The 24,775-nt window shown below is 42.3% G+C and overlaps 1 protein-coding gene and 1 long non-coding RNA gene across 2 annotated transcripts in view; one reads left to right on the top strand and one right to left on the bottom strand.

The window, feature by feature from the left end:
* On the bottom strand, window positions 1-20,214 carry LOC126538987 (neprilysin-1-like). Its single transcript, XM_055075231.2, has 20 exons — window positions 20,106-20,214; window positions 19,983-20,030; window positions 19,338-19,499; window positions 17,980-18,066; window positions 16,108-16,307; window positions 14,338-14,526; window positions 13,304-13,390; window positions 12,433-12,563; window positions 10,918-11,143; window positions 9,669-9,767; window positions 8,935-9,012; window positions 8,495-8,610; window positions 6,641-6,702; window positions 6,455-6,506; window positions 5,955-6,022; window positions 5,667-5,797; window positions 4,436-4,501; window positions 4,141-4,236; window positions 2,769-2,842; window positions 1-255 (listed from the first exon to the last, which is right to left on the bottom strand). Exons 1-20 carry the CDS (start codon window positions 20,182-20,184, stop codon window positions 150-152), a joined length of 2,157 nt encoding a protein of 718 aa, XP_054931206.1. The 5' UTR covers window positions 20,185-20,214; the 3' UTR covers window positions 1-149.
* Window positions 1-24,775, top strand: part of LOC129386883 (uncharacterized) — a 31,064-nt gene that overhangs the window by 5,127 nt on the left and 1,162 nt on the right. The window contains exons 2-3 of the long non-coding RNA XR_008614184.2: window positions 17,972-18,093; window positions 21,269-21,378. This is a non-coding gene — a long non-coding RNA (uncharacterized lncRNA). The remainder of the gene's footprint in view (window positions 1-17,971; window positions 18,094-21,268; window positions 21,379-24,775) is intronic.

Here is a 24,775-nt window from a genome sequence, read left to right as displayed (position 1 = left end):
GACAAATTAAAAACAGGTTTTGTCTTTATTCATGCGCTAGAAGGCAAGACGCCGATCTTGTTTACGCGGTCTGAAGCAATGCATGAACCTCTTTAGATTCAGTTCCTCTGTGAGCTTTCATACTTTTCTTAATGGCAACGATCAGTTCCCTACCACAGAATACACCTGTCCTTTGGAGGCGCGTGCATTGGTGCCCCTGTCTTACACTGGAACGCTGCTTCGAATTCTTCCATGTTTCGGAGAGGAATGTTCACTCTGCAACAAGAAAGCGAGACATGAGTATAATAAGATGGCGCCATTGTCTCGAGCTCAATTTTAATGTAAACGTGAGATTTCTAGTTCGTCGAGCTAACGTGCACTTTGTGCATCATCAATGTCCCCTTGACTCAATTTAAGTCCACTTCGCGGTAAACGTCTTTCAGGACGCACACACACGCGAAAAGAGAAAGAAACGCAGATAGAAAAAGACAGAATACTTCAGAGGTTCCTTCAGCTCATAAGTCATTTGCTGCGAGAGCAGGATTGTTCCAGTGTGAAGTCTACTGTCATATATTCACTTGCCTGCTTTTTGCTCTAGTAATTGCTTTTATACCTCTCCTAACATTCTCTTCAATAAAAAAAATGCTTTTATCCTTTTCTCCGAGTACGTATTTGCGTAAGCTCCGTGAATTATTTTTTGCATTCATTCCCTGCTTAATTTCGTCGTTTTTTTTTTACTGTGGAGGCGTCGATCTGCTGTTCCAAGCTCTGCTTACTGCGACATTACTGATATCTAAAAACTAATTTTTCTAGACATATACATGGCTGAGCGCTAAAGGCTTTGAAACATTTTCGTGTTCTACCACCTATCTCCTATAATTTGCAGAGGTAAAACTTAGATGCTCTTAAATGCGTTTGATTCGTCCATCGATCCTTTGTGCTACGTTATTAGGCCACTGATTTATCATGAAATTCACCATAACGAAATGGCGAAGAGAAACGAAGCTTCGCCTTATAAAACCCATGCCCTTTGGGCAAAATGTATTTAAGAAAGAACCGGATGCGCTTGCACCTCAACTATCACCTAACCCTCGCACTTGCCGATAGAGAGCCTTAGCTTTCAATAGATGAAGTGTCAATAGTGACGGCACACAGGAAGGAATACAGACAGGACAACGCGCATCTTGCAACAGTTTCTTGAAGTCAAAGGTGGCTGATAAGTTGTCCCCTCTTGTCTTAATCTGGTTGGCCTTCAAATAGCCAACTACTTAGGTGCAAGTGGTCAATGTTAATCCGGAATCTCGCAGCACTCCTGTGTCAGCACCTCGTCTCTGAATATTTACACGAATGAAAGCATGTTTTTGGATAAATTTTAGATTCAGATTACACGTGATTCCCTTCACATACATCTTCAATGTGCTCCCACGTGCGCCTTCTCATAGTCAGTGTTCCTCTTTCGTTCCCCTCTCCTCATGGCTATATAATCATCCACCTTTGACCTACAATAAACAGTTGCAGGTAGCGCCTTGTCCTGTCTGTATTCCTTCTTGTGTGCCGTCATTATTGCCGCTTCATTTATTGAAAGCTATCCACCAACTAGCCCCACGACGTGTTTTACTGCGAGAGCCTTAGCATGTCCGCAAATGTCTTAAACCTTTTCAGTGCCGGAGTTTTTTTTTTTTTTTCGAAGGAGGTGCACCTACTGGGGTGTCGTTTTTTTTCTAGGACACTACAAAACGAACACAACGATACATTTCTGTTTACGCAGCAAATAAAAAAAAATTGACTGGGATGATGCAAACGCTCTCTTGCCATGGCTTTCACATTCCTATATGACATGACGTCAGGGACATGGCGGACCAGAAACGCGAAAACGTACCAGTACGGCACGGAACTTACACTGACAGGGTTAACGTCCACGTAATACTGGGTGACCGTTGAAGTGAACTGTAGCAACAACGTCGGTAGCGACACCTGACAACCGACGCTCTAGCCCAGTGGTTATGGCTTTCCGCTGCTCAGCTTGAGGCCGCGATATTCGTCCTGGCCCCGATGGCCGCATTTTGATGGTGACGAAATGCGAAAACGTGCAAATACTTAGGTGCAAGTGGTCAAAGTTAATCCGGAATCCCGCAGTATCGTATGCCTCATAATCAGATCTTGGTTTTGCACGTAAAAATTGTGAAGCTAATTTTTAGCGGCCTCTGACGCTTTCCCAACAACAATGCATTTGATGCGCTATCGCATGACTTTTTGTTTTGAAGCAAACTAACAAAAAATTCAACCTGTAAGGTATACGTGCTACAAATAAGAGTTTTCGAGAAACGAACGGTTGTTCTTGCGCACTTCTTTTAAGGCGTAGTGAAAAGGCAGTGCCCTTTTGCAGGAATCTGCAACTAGGAATCTGTGTCTGAATAAGTACATGTTTGCCTTCTGAGAGCCAGCTGCTTTCTCAGATCTGTTAAGAGCCGGAGTCATCGCTGCGGTCTGTGGATTTTTATAGAATGCCTGTTGTTTCCATGTTGTTGCCCTTCTCTCGCTCGCTTCTACGTTAACATCTTTTTGTTTAGATCTCATGCAATGTTGTCGTACAGTGTAGTGTTACGTCATTGGTCAGCTTGCATTGCGACTTGTGGACTTGTTGCGCCGGTAGTTTATTGCATCAATTTCAGCGAGCTCAATATACCTTAATGGGGATTACCACGTTTGGACGAGCGTAGACGGCTTATAACATGAGTGCGAAGAATGGGTCGTATGAAGGCACATATTATTGGTTCGAGTTACTGTACCGGTATCTGTTGGGACTGTGAACATCATACATCACTTCATCACCCATTTCTGGCCGTGTGGTCCTGCACCAAACCTGTAACTCAGAAAGTGGGAAACATGACTATAATTCTGAAATAACAATAAATAAATATAGCATATGCTGAAAAAGCTTCTCCAGCAGATTAACAGAGCATAATATAGCGTGGCACTGTTAATCAGTCAACAACGCATGGCTACACTTTCAAATTTTTTTCTATATACGAATCGTATCTTTTGCAACGCTCCTTCTTAGGTTGCATGTTTAAGTTCGCATTGTAAGGAGTGTCTCAACACGTCCACCACATTTGTCATCCTACTTTTGCCCGTCGACTCTAAATGTACGTTATAACGTGGCGCATACTTTATTTATTTCCCCGCGTCATTTCTCTCTGCCCATTTGACAATAAAGCTGTACAGTAAAGCGAGCGAAGAAAATTCTCAACAATGCCGAAATCGTTAAATCCTATAATTGCCGATCACTTTATTCGTCAGGAGCCCACATGGACGAAGATCATTTCATACTTTTGCGTTTTTTCTTCCTTTCACTGAAAAAAAGACTGCGCAGCAACGAAGTAGGATTGTTTTGGCTCTTACGCGGAAGAATTGCGCCCTTTAAACAAAATACTCCTCCTGTTTTTATCCAGGTAATGCAAATTTCAAGAAATACCTTACGAGTCTTGGGTAAGCTATGATTGGGCCCTACTACAAACTGTTAATCATAAACGTATGGTGGATGGCACTTCGGTATCAAAAATGGCAAACATAAAAATCTTGCCGAAAGAAATGTGAGGGTTGTTTGCTATTGCTGAGAGCTTGCGATAAACATGGGCTTTTATTTAGAACACGTAACAAGCGTAAGCCTAATACGTTGTGCTATTTCATTGAATATATAAACTTTACATAAAATGAACACGCATTCTTTATATCTCTGTTCATATTTAGGTGTTCCCTATTACAGTTCTTGTTTATTCTAGTTACTTCAGCATTACATTCACCAGATTTCTCTCCATCCTGATGAATGTCATCAGGCCATCCTAGGTTTATTTCAGGCGCCAATATCATTAGCTTGCTTTCTTAGCTTTGTTTGCTGGCTTACTACTCGGCTATGTGAATATTTATGCTCGGAGCCCATTTCAGTGGCCTTTCATGAAAATTGGTGCCCTCACATACAGCGAAGTTACTGCTCGATATGGTAGCATCAGTTTAAGTATTACTACAAAAACGAGAAAGCGGGAAATAATTACGAGCAGTAAAACAGCGCTAACCAACATGACAAGGAGAGGGGCATGGCGAAACAGCCCAAATGCGTGCTCTTCTGCGGGAAATAGTTTTCGTGTAGTGGAAATTTCTTACCAATGCATGCGAAATAAAGAACAGCTGTTCAGGCGTAAACTCATCGAGTCCTGGCAAGACTTGCCCGTGATCATCCTCCGAAAGCCGAACGTGTGTCTGAAAGAATACATGCAATGTTGATCGACATAGGAACGCACTTAGTAATGCTCGATTTCATTAGGTTTCGTAGACAGTTGCGATAGCTGTACAGTCCGTGTACTTCTAAGTGCATGCTTGTGATGGGGACAGAACGGGGACAATATCGACGTTATGTTAACTTGTGAAGTACATATACGGGGCTTATCTTTCTACTCACCGCAAACGCGAGGCGAATTCCTCCGTTGTCAGCAATGTTTTCTCCTAGTGTGTTCTCCCCATGAATCTGAAGCAAATTCAGAGGACGACGCTCAAGCTGTGGCAGTCATATGGAGCTTCATGAGACTGAGAAATTACACAGTGCACTGCGCCATGTTTGGCCTCGTATCGTGTTTAACAGTGCCACATAGTGTTCTTGCTCGGAAAGGCGTGGTCATCGTTCTGCTGACTGTGATAACTACTAAGCCCTTCATGTTAATTCGCTTTGGACTTGCCTGCACAAAAAGTGTTACGTTAGAGAGAATTTCGTAAAAAGCCCTGGGCCCGTCTTCCGAAAAAGCTATTTTGCGCTAGAATTGTTCGTAAGAGGAAATTCCAGCCAATCCGAACACTGGACACATTACTAGCGAGGGCAGCTGGCTAATGGCGAACATCGTTTGCCAACGAAACCCTTTGGGAATTCAGGCCCATATTTTCTATGCGGCTGTACTTAAAATACAGGAGTGCAGCGTGATTGTCGCACCAGAAGGCATACATTACACTTCTTATAAAGACAAATGGGGAGCAATTTTTTCTGAAGCCATTTTTTTTCCCGAGTACCCAAAACTGGTGACAAAACTGGCTATTCTTGATCGCTTACAGAGACAGTGTATTTACACGTTAGTTATTTTTACTTTATCATTTCTAACTTTCCAGTCTCACGTTTTTTAACGAAACCCAATTGTCATCGCCCATGTCCCTAACTAATCAGTGTCATCGTTTTAGTAGCTATATATTTTACGCTAATTACAGCCACAGTTTTTAGGCTCTCTTACAGCCATGTCACATCTACCATGATAAATTCACTGTCCTCGCCATTCACAATACATTGTTAAAATTACCATTTGCCATGGTGCTCTTCGGCCATACCTGGCCATTGTGCCATTAAACACCACATATCAACTCCCCAGTCTTTGAATATTAACTAACGTCCATTTGCAATAGAAGGTCTACCTACAAGTCCACGTCACGACGGGAATGAATATTTGGATTTCATAAATATCAGGATAAATTTTTTTAATGCACTGTCGACTCTAGTATTGTAATTCGTGCTTAGAAACATGCGCAGTGTGCAATGCTCCGGCGAGACCCCATTACTACAATACTGAATCCAAACAACAGGTTCTCTCTCCCAACTTCCTTTAAACACAAGACTAAGATTGTTGCCTCCCCTCAAGGAAGAATGTGCCTACCTGAGTTTTCGTTACTGGGTTGACGATGCTTCCGTACTGGTGTATGAAGCATGCCTTCCTCTCGTTGAACTCTTTCTCAGTGGCATTACTCCACCAGTTGACGAGCCATCCTTTGCTATCGTACTGAGAGCCTTAATGTTAACGGAAATAGTGGATTAACGGACTCGCGTGAGATCACAAAATAAAGCAGCAATTATATACCATGTCTTTGTGGAAATAGAGCATGCGTGTAGGTGACTGATACGAATAAAGGAAAATGTCTCCGATAGCAGGACAAGTCAGTCTTACCTTCGTCGTCATAGCCATGTGATATCTCGTGGCCGACTATGGAACCGATTGCTGCGAGGTTGATGTACCTAAATATTGAGCGCGATAATAAACAATCGCGCTGAGAAACACTACTGCAAAATGTTGTTATTTGTTTGCTTTCTTTTTGAAGGATGGTTGAAATCCATTAACCGCCTTTTGCTAGATATGATTACACGTAGGTATACGAGTACTGTTTTTAACACCGCTGAAAGAAAGGCACGCTTTAACGCAGCTTTGAACTATATGCGATGTACTATTTCCTACTAATACACGCAGACTTTTGTAAAAGCTGGATCATACGCGGCGCGCATAAGCACTATTCGTATCAAACGAGAAGTTGACCATTGTTCCAACAACTCAAGTTTTCTGCTGTCTGTTAGTATCACTTGATCTCCAAAAAACCCAAATGACTAGAGTTACCGATTTGTGAACGCTAGCGTGTAAAAGCCGGACGTCGACTGAAAAGGTAGTTTCCTTACGATGGGAGACCATCTTGGAAGAAGGGGGCTTGAAGTATCCCTCCAGGTATGACTGGTGTGGGAAGAAATACTTGTATTAGTGGATTCAGCGTGTATCATGGGACCACTGCGCCCCGGGCCGTGAGTTATTTTCGCGCCGCAAAAGCATTGCAGTGTTGTAGTGCGAAGCTCCTTCGCAAAACTCACCAATTTCGTTGGTCTCGGGAGAATAGTAAGCGTTCACATCTTCTGTAGCAGAAACACTCCACCTAAAAAACAAAAACAAAAAAGAAACCAATTCACGCGTCAAAACAATAAAATATAGCGTATGCGACGCTGTTAAGTTCCACACTTCGTAACTTTGTTCGGCATAACTCGCGTGAAGCAAATGCGTTACATAGGCGCTCTGATGCCTTTCCTACTGCTAAAGACAACTAAGTGTTCAAAGTGCGGTTTAAATTGCTTTTGCCGTGCTAAGGTGCTAAGAACTCAACGAGAAAAGCATGAAAACTATTTAGCCGGAAAAAATTTCATGTATATGCAAACGAAACTAAATGCGCATCATGTTTCGTGCTTCTCCGGGTGGATGAGAGAATGCCGAAGCTAGAAAAACGGCAATTTTGTCCAACGAAAGCTAGAAGTATACATTTAGGAATGGAGTTGCAACCACTCACAGTACTGGTGAGTGTTAAATTCGATCTTAAATTTCTCTTCCTAAACAGCTTGCGGACGTAGCAAAATTCGATAGCAGACAAGTCATTCGAAGTCAACCTGAAGATTTATAATTTCCCTTAAAGGAATAGAGCTTTTTAAATGGCAAGGCATTCCTCTGTGTCATTTACGCTGCCTTCCGCGGTGCAATTATCATTTCCCGATCGCTTGCAGGACCTACGCATTTGTACGTAATTACCTACGCATTTGTAAAATCGTATTGTTTAATTATAACCGGCTCACACCGGCACACCCTCTTCCGGTTTACGTGGACAAAATGACCAGTTGTTGCGCTTTCTTCTGATAAACATCGCTTTATCTTGACCACCATATAGACCAAGATGTAACATCCTGTTGCGCTTTGTCTTGTTGATGCTGCATCTTGGATTGTTACCTCATATCTCTGCGATCTAAGTATACCAAACTGTAAATTTCGTCCTTCATAACGACGCAATTCTTTCGCGCAAGTTAACGCCAATTTCTTCGAAAGGTGGCCGTGACTATAGCGTTACGTCACTGACAAAAGTTAGGGCATGCGCCTTGCTTTTAAACTTCTTTGAAAGTATATAAGCACTGCTTTTAACTCCTAGTCACACATTCTGGTGCCACTAGGGATAAGAAACATGTTCGTGCCGAGGGGTGGCAGTGCAGACGGTAGCCGCAACGTTTGAACTCCGTTGATCTAACTTTGCGAGAAACCGCACTCATCTACGTGCTTTGTTTTCAGCGGAGGTGTTTCCTTTTCTCACTCGTTGCGTAACTGATAAGTCCACTGATCGGTCGCACACAGTGATCTACGGAGGCGTCAATGGCATAATTTAGAATTTTTTGTAAGACCAACCTTAGCGGAAAGCACAGCGACCTACTAAAATAAACGGAGCTCTGCCAGGTGGTTGAATCAGCGGGGCAATGGTGGTCAGTACATAATTTGCCCAAAATTTGTCCCTGCGGCTTCAAACGGCTTTGTGACTTATAAAAGGAGCCATTTTAAACATGATATTGCGATTTGAAGGCAACAATCGGCAATTATGAGGCATACGTACACAATTATATTGCCTTCAGCGTTTGCAAATAGAGAATGGCTTCTTAAATTATGCCGATAGATAGATAAAGCAGAGCGGATGAAGCCACAACGACGCCTGGGGCTACGAGCGCACTGGTCAGACAAATCCACGCACTGAAGATCACTCCCACGATGGCTGAGAATTGATCATGCCAGAGTTCGCCCTAGTAATTGTAGGGGAAACTCTGTGGCAGGGGAGTTGCGAAAGGGCCGTAATGCTGGAGCATAGTGGTGGACCTGAGCACAAATACCCCGTGTTTTATTTTATGGGGAACGCTGAAAAGTACTCGTCTTTGCTGTCTCTGACGCTGGCCCGCAGTGTGGAAAGCAGCTGTTCGTAGGCAACTCTATGGAACCTGTCCCTTATTTCCACGAAATGCTCGGAATTCTGCAAGGTGCCGACCTGGAAAGAAACAAGTCAGAAAATACGAAACATTCTTTTTACTACTAACGGCCGTGATCTTTGCCTTAAACACTAAAATTGCATCCACCAGCATGAGAAAACTCAGAAAAGGTAACGTTAATACGCGTTACAAATTAAGGGCGATATCTTACTATAGCGTAATTCAATATTCTGTAGTATGTACTGCATATTGCTCTAATGCCCGTAGTTTTGTCGCAATGATTATTAAGCAGGAGGCACAATCGAGCTGTTCCAATGGCACCTGTCTATAATGCGAACAGTTGTTCAATGCGAAATTGAACGCTGTACGCAGTCAAAACTTACGGCGCTGAATTCGTTGTCGATGTATTCGTCGCTGAGAAACGTCTCCGGGTAGGCAACCCTTTTTTTCATTTCCGAAAGCTGCATCGATGAGAGTAAAAGGAGAGGCGTGTTTACAACTTTTGTGCATAACTGTGTTCTTGAGAACAAATGTTAGTCAAAAGCATGGTGACTGCCCATATTGTTGATCTATTAGGCTGCACTTTGTATTTGTTAGAAGCACGCATTTATTTGTCTGGTTCACATGGGTAGGTTTAAATCGCGTAATGGTATGTTCAAAAGATGGCGCAGGTGAAGTAGGCGATATAGAAAGCTATCATTCAACACCGCAGTTTCCCGTTTGTCTTCAGCTGTGTAAGTATTCCTATTAGACATCTTGTTTTCGAATAACCAAATTTACGGACCATATAGGCATATGGCACTTCATATTGATTAACACCAAATGCACATGTAATTTATATAACTTTCACATGTTTCATAGTTTGGTAAGTAAATACACAGGCCTTGTAATTTCTGAGATGTAAATTTTTGAGTACATATATTCAAAGTGGCCTACAAATATGTTGGAATTCTTTATTGCATACTGTATTTACTCTCATAAATTGCGTTGGTTTACAAAAGGCGCATATTTTTACACAGCTACATTCTCTTCATCATAGTTGAGGTGTGCACAGTTGCGTTAAAACCCTATAGCCTATAAATCGAATGATCGAAGATTTTAAGAAAATTCGGCGAACCTTTTGACGTGCTTTATCACGTGTTTCGAAGTCCATCCATACAATGTGACGTAGGCGGGAATAAAACGTCTTTCCAATCTCTTGCACAAGCGTTTTTACCTGTTGAATAATCAGGACAATTCGTAAGTGATGCAGTATGCCAGATCCACAGCACACTCCTTGCTCCAACAAGTAGGCTTTATGGTACTGAAAATGCGGGACGGTTTCGACGCTTGCGTCATATTTGCAGGCAAGGAGGGAACATGGTGCTGATAACACTGGTGCTGATAGAACATGGTGCTGATAGCGCGTTTGCCCAGAAAGCGCTTAGACCATCCCATATCAAGAAAACTTTGACCAACTTCATCATACTTACGTCTTACCATAGAGTACTATCATACTAGAACTTACATGCTGACTGAATACCACTATTCCAGCAGTAAATTTATAATTATTTGCTTAGTGAGCTAATCACAACTGAAACTTGGCCTTGACATGTGAGAAACGCGACTTGGGGCTTAGCGTTTGGTCTGAATCAGCATTTTCAGGTAATAAACTCGGCGTAATAAATATGATACGTTGAGCTTTGCAGAGTATGGACTATCAAGTGTGTAAAAAAACTGGTAAAGCAGTTTGGAAACGCTTAGTTTCCTTGTGTGTAAGCATAGAAGTAATCAAAACGCATACAACGTTAAGCAAATAGCAAAAAAAGCACCACGCTGCCTACTTCGTCTCCATGTTTACCCTGACCATATAAGCAGACACACCGTATACTATGTCACAAACACGTGGGAGAAGCATACTACATTTCTGCCTGTATTTCTTCTTTCAGGGAAACCTGATTGCTTTTCTTTGCTACGTTGTTGGAAAGTTATAAATGATATTTCAAAGTTTTTTCGGGCACATAAAGATAATCTTTGGTCTTTAGAGCCTACGTTGCGGCAAAGGGATTTATCTATGGCTTGAGAACTCCTTTGTCATCCCGTGTTCGAGTACTAGCGGTCATTTGAAGTACCAATGTCCACCTGAAACTTTTCCCATTCTGAGCGCACACGGAATTCTCAGCTGCTCTTGTGAGCATGTTGGGCTAAATATTGTTTTTAACTTCTGTTGAGATCAATCTATTTATTTCGACAGCTTCCGCAGTTCATTGCAGTTACCGGAGCCACTACAGTACAATCTTCTTCGGTTAGTACGTGCTTACCATGTTGTCTAATCGTTCAGCTTTTCGAAAATAGTTCTACAACACATGTTTTCTGTTCTTGCTCACCTCTTGCTTAGCTTGCTTCGTGAGTCGCTTCTCCATATAGAGACGGCCAATGGTGTCCTTCATGATATATTGGAGACTACGTATGCACCTCATCCAGCGAGGTTGGTCTTTCTCCACTCCATACGCCGCCTGCCTGAGTTCACTGTACAATGCTTGGAACCGTTTCGACACCAGTGGCAGCAGCTCGAAAGCCTTCATGAAGCCAAGGTAGTTGTACACAACTTCGCTGAAAGTTCATTAAATCGTAAGAAGTGTTAGTGCTTCTTTAGGCACGTAGTTTGGCCTTCCTATGTCCCGAAGCAATAACTTAGGTGCAGCTGTGCCGTAATCGAAGGCTGTTCCTTAGTACTGACTACCGACGGCATTTTTTCTTTGCACGCGTGCAAGTCGATGTGCAGGAGTGCTCCTGCGCATCGACTCGTCTGAGTGTTGCGGCGTGGGGGAGGATTCGAACCCACAACCTCGTCCAACACGCCCGATGGCTCAGCGGCTGTGGTGCTCTGATGGTCAGCACTGGGTCACCGGTCCCATTCTCGGCCATGCGATCCGATTCCGATGGATACTAACGCAAATCGCTCGTGCACATAGACTCGCGCGCGTGGAAGGACCCTGGTAGTCAAGATCAATATGGGGCCAGATGCATCACATACGGAGCCATACAGTGTGGACTTGTGCGTTAATCTACATTGATGAATGAATTTTAATAAATGATTGAATAAATAAATAAATCTTCGTGCCGAACAGCTCAGAAGCTGTACACTCAGCCACTGAAGCAGCGAGGAGGTCGCCGTCGATTCAGGCGCTGACAATAAATCGTAATGGGATCGTGAAGCTTCGTTTTTATCTTTACATTATTTAAAATTTTCTTTGAAATTCTCTTCTCGAAAACTAGTAGCTAGGTCATTTTTGGGGACTCGCACTTGTGACCTTAACGAGAATATCGCGCCTGAAAATGAAAACTGCGCGTACCCGGAGCAACAGAGGACAAGTGCCTTGAACTTGATTGAAGTGGCAAGCATTTGGGACAAATTGTCGTTCGGGCTAGTTGTGTTCATTTGTACCTTGAACACCTTTTAAGCGCTACGAAAGACAGCACACGAAAAAACAGGACGAGACGCTTACTCACAATTAAAATGTCTATTGGAAGGCAGCACAAATACTATATAGGCGCAAAAAGGGAATGATCGCATACATGTATTTTCAATTTTTTTTCGGGATTTACTATTGGTTTTCGTCACCGCTGTTCTGCTGCGCATGCGCAATATCCCCCAGGCCCCATTTTTGTTGCCTATATATTTGTGCTCCCTTCAAATACATGTCTGTTGTGAGTAGGCGCCTTGTCCTGTTGTTCCTTCGTGTAGTGTCTTTCGTTGCGCTTAAAATTTTTTCATGCACATTTCGGAGCCGCTTGGAAAACGTATAGTCATCGATGCAATGTATTGGCTTGTGAAAAGCAGCCATTTAGCATGAAAACTGCACCAAACGCTTAATTGAGTTTGTAGAACGTCTACTCACGGTTTTGTCTGCAGGAAAAGCTGTGTGGTCGGATCCACAAAATCCAAAGCAATGACAACAATCTTCTCGTCCTTGCGAATCGTGATGTTCACCTTGCGAAATTCGGTGCTCAAAAGGTCGAAAAGATAAAGCTGTTGTGGCAAGGTGGCGGTAAAAAGGGCGCATTTACAAAAGAGCAGAGGGCAAAACGTAAGTGAGGTTGATATAATATTACGCCATTTTACGCCCTCCTCTAGCAGCAATGGAAATTATGGCATTGGAGCTTTATACGCTCCAACTAAGAGAGTTTTTCTTCTGTATAAAAAATGATAGCTTCAGGACCTGTCAGCTGGTCGGGTAGTAAATGTGTCCAGCAAATTCAGCACGCTAAGAAGATGTGCCTTGTTCAGAAAACGGAAAAAATTTGCTTTGGTCATCCGCACGAGGGCTGAGCTTGTCCACTGAAACTTCTCTTTATGCGAAAATGTTGGTAATGAACAAGGTTTCCGTGCATTGGGCGTTTTTTTTTTACATTTGAATGCCTACTCATTGCCGTAACTGAAACACCAAGCGCTGCCTAAGTCGCACTGAAATGATTCGCGCAGCAGTTTCAGCAGCCTACGATCCCAAACGTCACGAAAATTTGTAATCTTAGCGGTGGCCAGTGCAACCCTGACGAAGGACAAAAGGAAGAAGACGACACGTTCGGGTTGCGCTGCCCACCCCCAAGGTTATGTTCAGTCACCTACGCTCCGAGCTAGCTGTGTTAACGCCTGCATATTCCTAACGCCTGCACACCTACGTATTCCTTCGTGTAACGCGTGTCAGTAGTACTGTCCTGTGATCGGAGAGTATGCGCATATAGACAAAAATAAAGATAAATTACGCTCACCCCTGGAATACGGTCATCAACTTCCTGGACTGTGGTAACGCAATAGTTCTCCCTCAATTTTCGTCTTTCTTCTGGAGGCTGTTGGACCTACTCGAAACAAAGGAAAGAGATTGTAGCGTGTCGCCCTTTCCTTAATATACCTGGCACCTATGCAGGATTTTAATGTGCAGGTTAGGAAAAATCGAAGAAATTGGGTTTCTATAATGCCGATAAGGGTGTGATGGGGAGTAGTTGGTGTGACATCATGTAGGACGTCGTCGCTAGATGTTATGCCTTTAATAGAAGTCGCCATCTAGTCTGAACCGGATGACAGCAAGAACACTACCCGATAACAAACACTTGTTGCTAGTTGAATATCAAAGCCATGCACCCCAAGGGTGACGGATATAATAAAACATTCTCTGTGGTCTCAAGGCGCAATGTATACTAGGTAGACGGAAAATAGTGCCGTGGAAAGCACACTAATTACAGTCGTTCTCTTATTCTATGCTAGAAGTTGAAGTGACCCTTTCGCTGGCCATCACTGCGCTAGTATTACCAAGTAATTGAGTAAACCTCCCCGCACAATTACTTAATCTCGCATGTACATTCTTTTCTTGATGCTTCTCTTTCAGTTATATCTCTGGAAGTTCTTTCTTCTTCATGGTGTTTGCTAACTTCCTCTTTTTTTATTTTTCTTGATGTATTTACCCTACCACTACTGTCTTGATTCTTTTTTTTTTTTTACGTTTCTAAACTTTTTTAGTGATGCTTTTTGTTCCTGCCGTGTTTCGTTTCCATTGTAGCAACTTCCACGACAGCAAAAAAAAACGAGTCGAATGTTTAGAACATGTGTCACCCGCTTCAATTTTTTCTGTCATTCGCGCTGCTTATTCATATTATTATTTATTATATCACAAATTTATCACACCCAAAAGCACAACAGTTTACACTTATGGCAGCATATGGGACAGCTGGCAAGTGGGTGAGTAGTTGCTCTCATGTCATACAATTCAGGCAAAGTCTCCAATACAAACGTTTATCGTATACTATACCTCATTCAATTGTGATGCAAACAATGCCGTAGCTCTACCGTAGATTTTCAGTTGCTCCTCATTTGCACTTGGTCGCAACAGTTTAGCCGCGGTCTCGGCCACTTCACGAAATTTGGCAGCCCACGTGGTCTCACCTTCTGTCTTACAGCGTTTACGGGATTCTATATTTGTGGTAGACTTTTGGCCGAGCTGTAAAAAAAAAAAAATGCTGGTCTGCAGTGTGTTCTCCATGAGACGGCGTCCTCAACGAAATTATTTTTTTGTGTAAGAAGTGTAAGTCAACGGAAAGACAGGCTACATCGGGCCTGCCTATTCAAGGGCAGTGTTAAAGGATTGAGGCTGCCCCTTCTTCTAGTGCAACACGCACGGACATGCCACAAGAAAAGCAAGTTAAGTCTACAAAGAAATATAGATTCGTGCCCACCTTGCAATAAAACCCTGTACTATCACAACTACATGAATGCGATAATGTTCAATTAGATGTGAAAGAGAGAACTCAGTGCAGAAAAGCCTTCTACAAGATGTCGGCGAAAATATGCAGCAGTTGAATGTGTGGCGCTAATAGCTAAACAAATTTACATCCCTGTCGTTCCGGATGAGAAACTGTGATAAGAGACGGAATTCTGGAGAAAATTGTGAAGAAAGGGAACCAGTACTTGGCGTTTTTAGAAACAAGTAGAGTTACTAGTATACGACATCATGGACATCATTGTAATCTGATTTTATGTGTTTGTCAGTATGTTTCTCAACTTAATTTTCAGTTTGTCTTGTGACTGATCAATAACGATTTTGACATTTTAGGAGAGAAAATAATTCATTTGAGTAACTCGATCACAGGGTAACAATCACTACGTGATGGACTTTACAGATTCCTCGATCACAGAATGGGTCTTACATCAAGTTTCAAATACAACAAAGTTTGAAGACAACTACATTTTCTTTTAAACTTCTAGTACATTTTCTACCGAGAAATGCATCAACTAACTTGAAATTCTGATCGCTAATTACCCATGAGGAGGCGTGAGCGATGAAACGGAGACGAGATAAATCATAGCGGCGACTTTTTTTGTTTACGTTGGGTGCACAGTTTAGTTATTCGCGAAAATGTGTCCGCAAAAGCTCATAAGCTAGCTGTCCAAGGAGCATTTACCTCGCTAGCGTAGCCTTTCATAGAATTATGGCCACTTGACATTGAAGGTAGTGTATAGAAGGTGCATATTGTGTATAAACAAAAGTCGTTACAAATCCTATTATCCTTGGTCTATTGTAAAGCCTAAACTTCCGAACGTTTTCTTTGCGCACTATCTAAATATATCAGTCGACAAGAAAGGTAAGCTCAGAAGTCCACATGCTGTTTGCACAAAATCTGATTTCACTGAAAGAAATTCATATACGCCATATAAAGCATAGAAATGGTGAAGGAAAATATTTCCTATATCTTCCCGAGAAGCTGTTTTATATTCAACTTCAATTACCAATACCCGCCATGTTGCTTAATGTCTTTGTTGTTGTACTGCTGGGCACGAGGTCGCGGGACCAAATCCCGGCCACGACGGTCACACTTCGATGAGGCAACATTGAAAAAGACCCGTCTGCTTAGGATTAGGTGCGGGTTAAAGAACACCAGTTGCTAATAATTAATCAGGTGAGCCCCACTACTACGTACCTCATAATCAGATCGTGGTTTTAGCACGTAAAACCCCATAACACATTTTGTTTCCAATTAATAATGAAGTAAATCGATTGTATTTCTTCTTCCCAAGAAATTACCTGCAGAATGTAACCTTTGGGGTTGTCCATGTCCTTGACGATATGCACCGTGAAAAGAGACGTGAGTCCCGTTTTCTCGACGATGCCTTTGAGGTCACCGATATCCTCAATCTCCTTGTGGTCCAGGACTGGCCATTTTCCGAGCCCGTTTTTCTCGAGGACTCGTCTCACTGCCTTTATGCCTTCCTCTTCACTTATGCCTGCGATTTCAGTACATCAGTTCACACGCTGGAGGGCCGATGAGGATAGCTATAGGAGCTTGTTGGTATGGCATATCTTATTTTGTTGTAGCGCAAGTTGAACGACAAGAACAACAGAGAGGCACATCTGACACACAGTGCTGTGTGCATCAGATATTCCTTTCTGTTGCCCTTGTCTTTCGAGTTGTGCTACAACAAACTTAGGCATGCTGGAGGGCCATTTCTGTGAGTGTCCAGAAAGCATTCAAGCATAGAAATTACGAGACTTGACGATGTTACAGAACACATTTTCGCTAAGTGATGTTTTCTGGATAATGGCTACAAGAACTACAATCTTGACCTCGTTGCACATAATCCCAAATAAATAAGTGAATAATTTTTGCAAATACGTTGCGGTTTGTTGGTGCAGGCTGTGTCGAGCGACCTTACCGTGTTCAGTGTACGTTGTGAAACTCATGGGGAACAATGTTGTTGTTGTTATTCACTAACATTTTTAAAAAGCTCGACAGAAGGAACAGCCCATGCTCAACGACATTCATGCCATAAAAATGCCACATAGTAAGTGGAACACTATAGCAAATAATATACGTTGTACTTCCTTAGTAAAACCAATGTGTAAGGATATTCAGAGCGTAGCAGCGAACAATCACACTGACACTCGTGAATGCTTATTTTGAAAAAAAAAAAGACTTGGTAAGTTGTGATCAAAGGTCTGTATGATGTACAATGGCTCCAAGTTTGACAAGCACCAATCAAAATGAATGCGTAGGATAGGGCGAGTACCCATGCAGTAGCCGATTCACGCCAAATCCCGACATTTGTAGAAACTACTTAATACTGAACTGATGTCTGTGCTATCACCTCCTGGTTGTATGGATTATCGTAGGCCACGTTCTCTGTAGTGTATGTGTTTTTGCACACAGATTCATCGACCCTACCCATGGCTTGGATCCATTGTGCTTTTCTAGACTGAGTTACATTAACATTGGTTCCTAAAATCATGTGCCTGTTAAACAAAACATCGAAAGACATTATAGGAAAAGTGCCCGCCAGTGATAGACTGTGATCGCTAATCAGGCATTTTAAGACATAACTCTCGGAGATACTGTTTTCATGCTGAAAACAAGGTCATGAGGAATGCTTTATAATGTGTGGATATCTTTTGTGTTAGCTACCTTCTCGTATTTTCTGAACGATACAAACAGTTCACATGAATATAGAAGCTAGATAGCATGATCTCTGAGCGAAGAAGGAAGGCCTCCACCTGCTAGAAAAATTTTGACGAGGGGATGACAAATACAAGTTCCCTAATGAAACGTTGACTACAGTATGAGTGTTCCCTGGTTCGCTTGCTGTTGATCATTAGTTTTGCTGGCATGCCACTAAAACGTAATATCCTCTCCTAATTGAAATTTTGTGCTGTTGAAAGTGACGACCAGGGGCGCGATCAGAGATTACTGCTCGGAACGCACGTTCAGTTTGCGTTCAGTTTCGCCTTACGCGATTGACCTAGGTCACGCCGAGTCGTCAGAAGCCCTGAACGCCAACTCAACGCGCGTTTCGAGTAACGATCTACAATCGCGCGCCAAATATCCAGTCACCTGGCCAGATATTATATACCAGAGTAGAGGAAACTAATGTTATGGCCCTATCCTTTGGCGCAGCCGCTTACTGGTGTTCATGCAAGAGTGATAAGCGACAGCCGCTTTTTCCCGTGCTGTCTTGGCTTCAGGGACAACAGGGAGACTCTCGAGGATTTCTGCAAGAAAATGGCAAGGACGGGAACGTAAGTCTTTAAGTTGTCCAACCTACACGAAATACTCAAAAGTACACTACTACCACCATTTTGCAACTGCTGCTATTATTCTATAGTTGCTTAATCTTTATTCTTGTAATTGCACAGGCAAAAGGCATCAAGCTTGTCAGCTGGAGACACATTGGACTTTTAGAACAGCGTCTTAAATTAAGGTTTTTTTTTACTTATACGTAGTGACGGGCATCAAGCCAAACAATTCACTTCTGTTCTGGTATTAAACCTTGCATGGCGCGAAATGCGAGCTAAATATTGAGGCTGAGAGCGAGATTTTCACGTTTATCTCCTTGGAAAAACTTACTATGAAACTGAGCGGATGTAAAGCGTACTGACTTTATTTTTTAACGCTGCATAATCTTATGCAATTTACTAGATTCATAGCTTTATACTTTGTTTTAAAATAGTCTAGTAAAATTGCATGGCTCTTTATTCTAAGAAAATTGATAATTTTTGGTCATACGACCCGCTGCTTCCGATCATTCTATTAGTTTTACTCGCTTGCGCTCTTTTTCTATTAATAATTCTTTAGTAGACGTTCAGTTGGATTCGTGGTGGCATATTAGCTGTGCCTACATTTTATATAGCTTTTGTGGCAGTACGCACGACTTCGTTTTTAATAAGCCATCAGTATCATATCATATAATTTCGCAACTTTGTTCATGCGCCTCGTGTTAAATTCATTTACTTTGCTCCTTACAAACCTTTTTTTAGCACACAATAGTCCTAACAGTGCTTATCATGTATGTCATCGCAATAATTTAGCTATGTCGCAAGAACGTAGATGAACTGATGGATGCCATGCCGGTGCCTATAGCAAGACTATCACAGCTGGAAGGCAGCTTCATCTCCAGAAACATTTATTCACCTTACAATAGCCACAACAGTGTCCATTACAAGTTTCATCACATGAGTTTGGCACACAGTCGTCACCCCGTTGCTTTCAAATGCAGAAGAATGTATTGGTAAAATAACGCTTTCCTTTCTAATTCGTTAGGTGCAGGCTTTCTCCAGCAAGTTGTTTATTTCTGAGAATAGCGCTTTACACGCCAATTTCTTTGCTTCCTTTCTGCTGTGATTTGTGAGGCCTTTTGTGCCAATCTGTGCCAAGAGGCTTTCGTTGCATTTTCGCTGCACTAAGCATCCCGTGTATAGGCACTCTCCGTGCAGGCATACAACTTTCCTGGATGAAAACACAAATACCCGAACTGCGTGCATACCTCGTAAGTCCTGTTCGACTTTAATTGTAACCTCAACGAAGGGACTCATGGAAACCATGTCATCGGGTATGGGGTGAGCTTTGTTCCAGCGATTGCAGACATAAGCGTAGAAATCATCACATGGGTCGGCACTCCTATTCACAGATGCCAGAATGAGTTGAGCTGCAATAAATTTTAAAAGGAATGGTTCGTCTAAAACTAGTTTCCTTTGAGACATCCCTCAAAACTCTATCGAAGAAAGTAGATTCTCAGTCTAATGCACATCAAAATTACGCAATAATAACACTGTGCCAGGAACGTATTCTGCGACGACCACTTTCGCTGACAGTATCGCCGTTAGCCATGCGCTGATTGGCTGGTTGAGCACTACATCAGGCGAAGGCGTTAGTATCACCGAAGTAATCGCCAGAAAATACGTCCCCAGCTTGCTGGTGCCTCACCTGTTGCTATATTGAAACCCTACTCAGGCATTCAAGGTCCAGTTAACTAGCTTTGTTTGCTAGCCATACTAATATTATCATAATGATTTGGACGAGGAAAACTGCTAATCAGACGTGTATTGCAACAATATTGATACCCAGAACAGACTTGTGAGAAAATGCTGGCATGAACGCAGAAAAGCTACAGATAAAAGACGTTACACACCTCTTTCTTTGCAAACTGGACTGTCGCAGAGACTTCGGGACCTAAAAGCTGGAACAAGTGGCCAAGGTTATCAATGGAATTTTCGTTTATAAGTTCTCAAATGCAAACATTAGGGTTACTTACACCGACCAGGAAAAAGCGTGTCCTCCTCTGCTTTGAGGACACACATCGCGTTAAACAGTACGAGAAACCAACAAAGCATTTCCTCACGACTTCCTAAAAGGTATTTCTTTCCTCCAAGTACAGCCTGCGGAAACAAAAGCAAAATCAATGTACGTTTCTCGCCTCATCATAATCGGCTTTATTGTCATTTCTATTTTTATCTCCGTCTCCTTCGTTTCCCCCTACCTGTTCTCAAGTGTCGTACAACAGATTAGAGTGTGGTGCCTATGGTCAATGCTACAGCATTCTTATGCAACAGATTTGTTACTCGCGGCAAAAGATCTACCACATTCATTAGCACTAAGTTAAGAAGTCCATTTTATGAAATACGAGCAAAATCTGGACTTCTTGGTTGTTTTGATACTGTCGTAGTTAATGCAGAAAGACAAGGACACATCGGTAGCATAGGACAACACACGGCATCCTCGTGCATGACCTTCCTAGACTTCCTTCAAGCCCAAGGTTGTTAACATATTCGCCATTGATCCTAGGCCTTCCCAGTCCAATAGCTTAAATACTTGTTCTAAGCATGCAGTGAATAGCATTGAAGAAATTGTGTCTCTATGTCTGAACCCTTTTTTATAGGCGATTTTCTACTTTCCTCGAGGGCAAGCAATGTAGGTATCGAATCTTTGTAGAATATTACCCAAGATATTCATGTATGCCTCCTGTACTGCTTGATTACGCAATGTCTTCATGATAACTTCTATCTCTATTGAATTTGACGCCTTTTCATAATTTACGTAAGCCATGTAGAAATGTTGGTTGTATTCCCCAGATTATTCAATTACTTGATTGATGACGTGGATGTAGTCCAATCTATAATATCCCTTCTTGAAGTCAGTCTCTCCTCTTGGTTGATTGAAGTCGTGTTCCTCTCATTTGCTTGAAAAATTGGTTGGTGAATATTTTATACCATACTAAAAGGAAGCTAATGGGCCTATAATTATTCAATTCTTTAACATCGTTTATGGATTTGTGTACTGTTGGCATTTTTCAAGCTCTCTAGTACACACTTGAAGTCATTAGCCATTGCGTTTAAAGGGACCCAAGCGTTCCGATCGTATGTCCGCCATGTTTGATTAAATCGTCTGCTACTTTATCTTCTCCCGCTTTTCCCCCAGGCATTTCTTGCAAGGCCCATCTAACTTCATCGCTGACTATTGAAGGAGCCTCAGTATCGTGTTGATCACTACTTCCAATAAAGGTTGTGTGGCTACAGCTACGTATACAGGTCAGTACAGAATATTTCTTCTGTCTTTACTATATCATCGAAATTGCTGATGACCTTACCCTGCTTATCTTTCACTGCATACGTCTTGCGCTGTCCAACGTGAAGTTTTCATCTCACCGATTTTATGTTGTGGTCATTCTTTTATTGCTTCCTCAATCATTGCGACATTATAAGTATTGTTACTTACATCCGATCAAAGGCATCCAGATTATCATTCACAACGAGATAAATTTAAAATGTGACTTATTTACACTTTTCTATGACTATATCCAAACCAGAGATGCAACATCCCTACAAATTGATAGCAGCAAGGAAATGTGTTCGGTCGCCGCTCAGAATATGTAAAGTGTGTTCCGCTGTTAAAGGCAACACATTTATGTGCAGCTCTGACTTTGCTGTTACTGCAGCTACAAGTGCTGGCAGAAGCTATGTCAGTACGCTGCACAGCTCTGTAGATATTTTCCTGCGTCATGAAGCACAAGTCATCCGCTAGAATGTCGGCCGATTCCAGAGAAAATAAATTTGCACGTGCACTACAATCGTGTATTTAACTGTTGAACGTACTCTGGTACGCACTGGCATGCACCGACTCCGGCAGTAACACTCCTGAATCTCCAGCAAAATAATCTAGCAACGGCAATTATTCGTTGCCTTGTTATTCAAAGGATTTGGCGCAAGGCATACGTACCTGAAGAATGTATATTCCTCAAAACCAGTGTGTATCACCATAGCAAATACCAAACATGACGAATATGTGTTAGTACCGTAAGGAAACTGATTATAACCAGGGTCATGTCAGCTCAACTATGTTCGATTTTGCGTATATACTTCTGCATTGCAGGATACCCACCTTGTGTATAGATGAGGGTTGAGTGATTACGAGCGCAAAGCTTCGTAGGTCATCAGTTGGAGCACTTGACGGCAGCTGAAATTCTCATAGAAAACTACTCCTTGCAAACCAGCAGCAGTCTGACGCAAATGCTGTAACTTGGCCCATGGTTTTCGTGCTTTTCTCCAAACGTAATAAATTTTTCCTGAAGAAGACACTTGATAGTGCAGGGAGCGTGCCTCCCGAAGTTTTTATGCGCGTGACATGGAGAGTAACACGACTCCGCCAGGAATCCAGCTTCAGTAGTCAGGCCCAGACGTCATTCGATACGCCTCTACTCAGTAATGCGGCATTACTCGCTAGTCAGAGCTCCCGTACTCGAGGGTAAAGCAAGCACAAGCCATATAACTAAGAAGGCGGAGCAAAGACAAAAGCTGCACTTACAACTGATAATCAGTTCTGTTAATATGTTGTTTGCGTGATATGTCCTTTTTTTCACTTCATCCTATCTCATATAAACTGGAGATTGGAAAATTCAAGATCACTTGGAAGCAAAACTCCTGTCTTTGTCACTACCTATTTGCTGCTTTGATATGGAATGTACGCAGCTTCTCGTTTTGTTACCGCTCTATATTATTACGAGTGTGACTCCAGCCTGCCCAGCTATGGAATTGAGGTAATTTTTCTTTTTAGCATCTCAGTTCGTAGACTGATGCACTCCGTAAAACTGCGAAAACTGATATTCACAACAGGACACACCAGAGAAGGATGACAAAACCCAAGCTCCTAAATGCTGTATTGTCAACGAAACGTTGCCCATATATCGGCACCGTTCAGGAGAACGAGCATGTAGATGGCGAGGTTAGATGGTCAACCTTAGCTGTGATACACCAGTGACAGTGATTAAAGTGTTGTTTATTAGGCGATAGACACGGGATAACGTTTCCGTTGTAGCTTTCGTGCGACAGTCGGGTGGATGGAAATTCTTGCCTTGCTTGAATTTTCCTCCACCGTGCGGGCTTCCGCAGAACTTGTTTGCCAAATATAACGATATCAATCAAATTACCCTACTTGCTTCACCTGCTGAATAACGAAAGAAAGAAAAGTCTTCGCTAATAATTTTTATTTAAGTCTCGGTTGGTTCTAATGTCAGGGATTTATTTTCAATGCCATTCCACTTGCATGCAAACCAGCAAACACCAAAGGTATTGTTTTTACTCTTTGTGATCAACCTAAACCGGCGTGTTTGGCAGGCTAGTTTCAAAATCATTCAGAAATTCAAACGATAAATGTGTTCCTCTCTCTTTATCCATACACACATCCTGAAAAAAGCATGTTTGGTCGTCGCTTACTTTGCCACCAAAAGGGTGAAAATAATAAGTAATAGTTATTATATCGTTGCTCTACCTCTTTCGCACTCCGGCGCACGAACCCGTGCTGTAGACTCAGAGGCTGTGGCTTTGGGCTGTGCTCCATGAGATGACATTTTACTCTTTGGCGCTAATGATCAACATTTCTGCGTGGTAGGAAAGAAAAACGAGGCTTTGAAGAATACTTAGCCTGTATAACCGGATTTATCGTTTACATTTAGTGTTCCGTTAAAAGGGCACTTATCAGGTTTGGGCACTGATGACAGGCGACTGTGATGCACAACTTCAATTTCCGTCTATGATGTTTCGTAACTGTTTGAAAGCCATCTGGTCTTGGCTGCACGCAATGCGTGGGTAACAAAATATCAGGAAAATATTAAATCATTTTACCGCTCATAGCCATGAATGTGTGCGAAAATTTGGCAGAAGCCTCTTTTCGTGGCAAGTTCACGTATTTCTAGTCGCTATTTACAGCCGTTCTCGATATTTGACTTGTAGACTGTGTCACTAATGCAGGTTAAGAATGCAGATAACCTATTTCCTGCGCGCGGCTGGTGCTGGAAGCTACATTGCGTTGCGGTACACAGAGCTCTTCTTGGGCGTTTCTGCGACAACGCCCGTCTCCAAACGGAAATTGTGGCTAAGTCAACAGACAATGAAGGCATCATTCGCCAGTGGATTGCTGGAGTTTACCACCCTTTCCATCGCTCATCTCGCAGGCTACCTTCGTTTCTCTATTCATAGATTATCGTGCGAAGAACTAGCTCAGTCTCTGGTCCTTACCTCAATTTTCTTACGCGTTTTCAAAGATGTCGACTGGAGGATATTCATCAGGCCCTTGATGAGTGCTTTGAAAATGCGTTTGCAGATTACTGTTAATTCAAGAAACTTGTACATCAACGAAAAGGGATGTGTCACACACTTTGGAAGTGCTCGGTGTGCGTTTTGCCACTGTCTGAAACCTACCGAATACTTTGCAAACACCAGCACCGTATCCGGAGGAATTCCTTCAATATACTCGAGCCTTTCCTTATGCATCACTATATCTAGGCTTTGTACATACACCTGCGTCTTTCCTTTAAAAGAATCGTGCTGCAGGAGAGTAAATACACGTGATCTTGACATATGAGCAAACATACAAATTGTTTGTCAATTCGGGTACCTCCTAGTGACTTCCAGCTGGTGAAATGTGACGTCA

The sequence above is a fragment of the Dermacentor andersoni genome, chromosome 11 (assembly GCF_023375885.2).
Source record: "Dermacentor andersoni chromosome 11, qqDerAnde1_hic_scaffold, whole genome shotgun sequence".
In the NCBI taxonomy this organism is placed as follows: domain Eukaryota; kingdom Metazoa; phylum Arthropoda; class Arachnida; order Ixodida; family Ixodidae; genus Dermacentor; species Dermacentor andersoni.
Note: the sequence above shows the minus strand (reverse complement) of the source record. Positions and strands in the feature narration are given on the sequence as shown.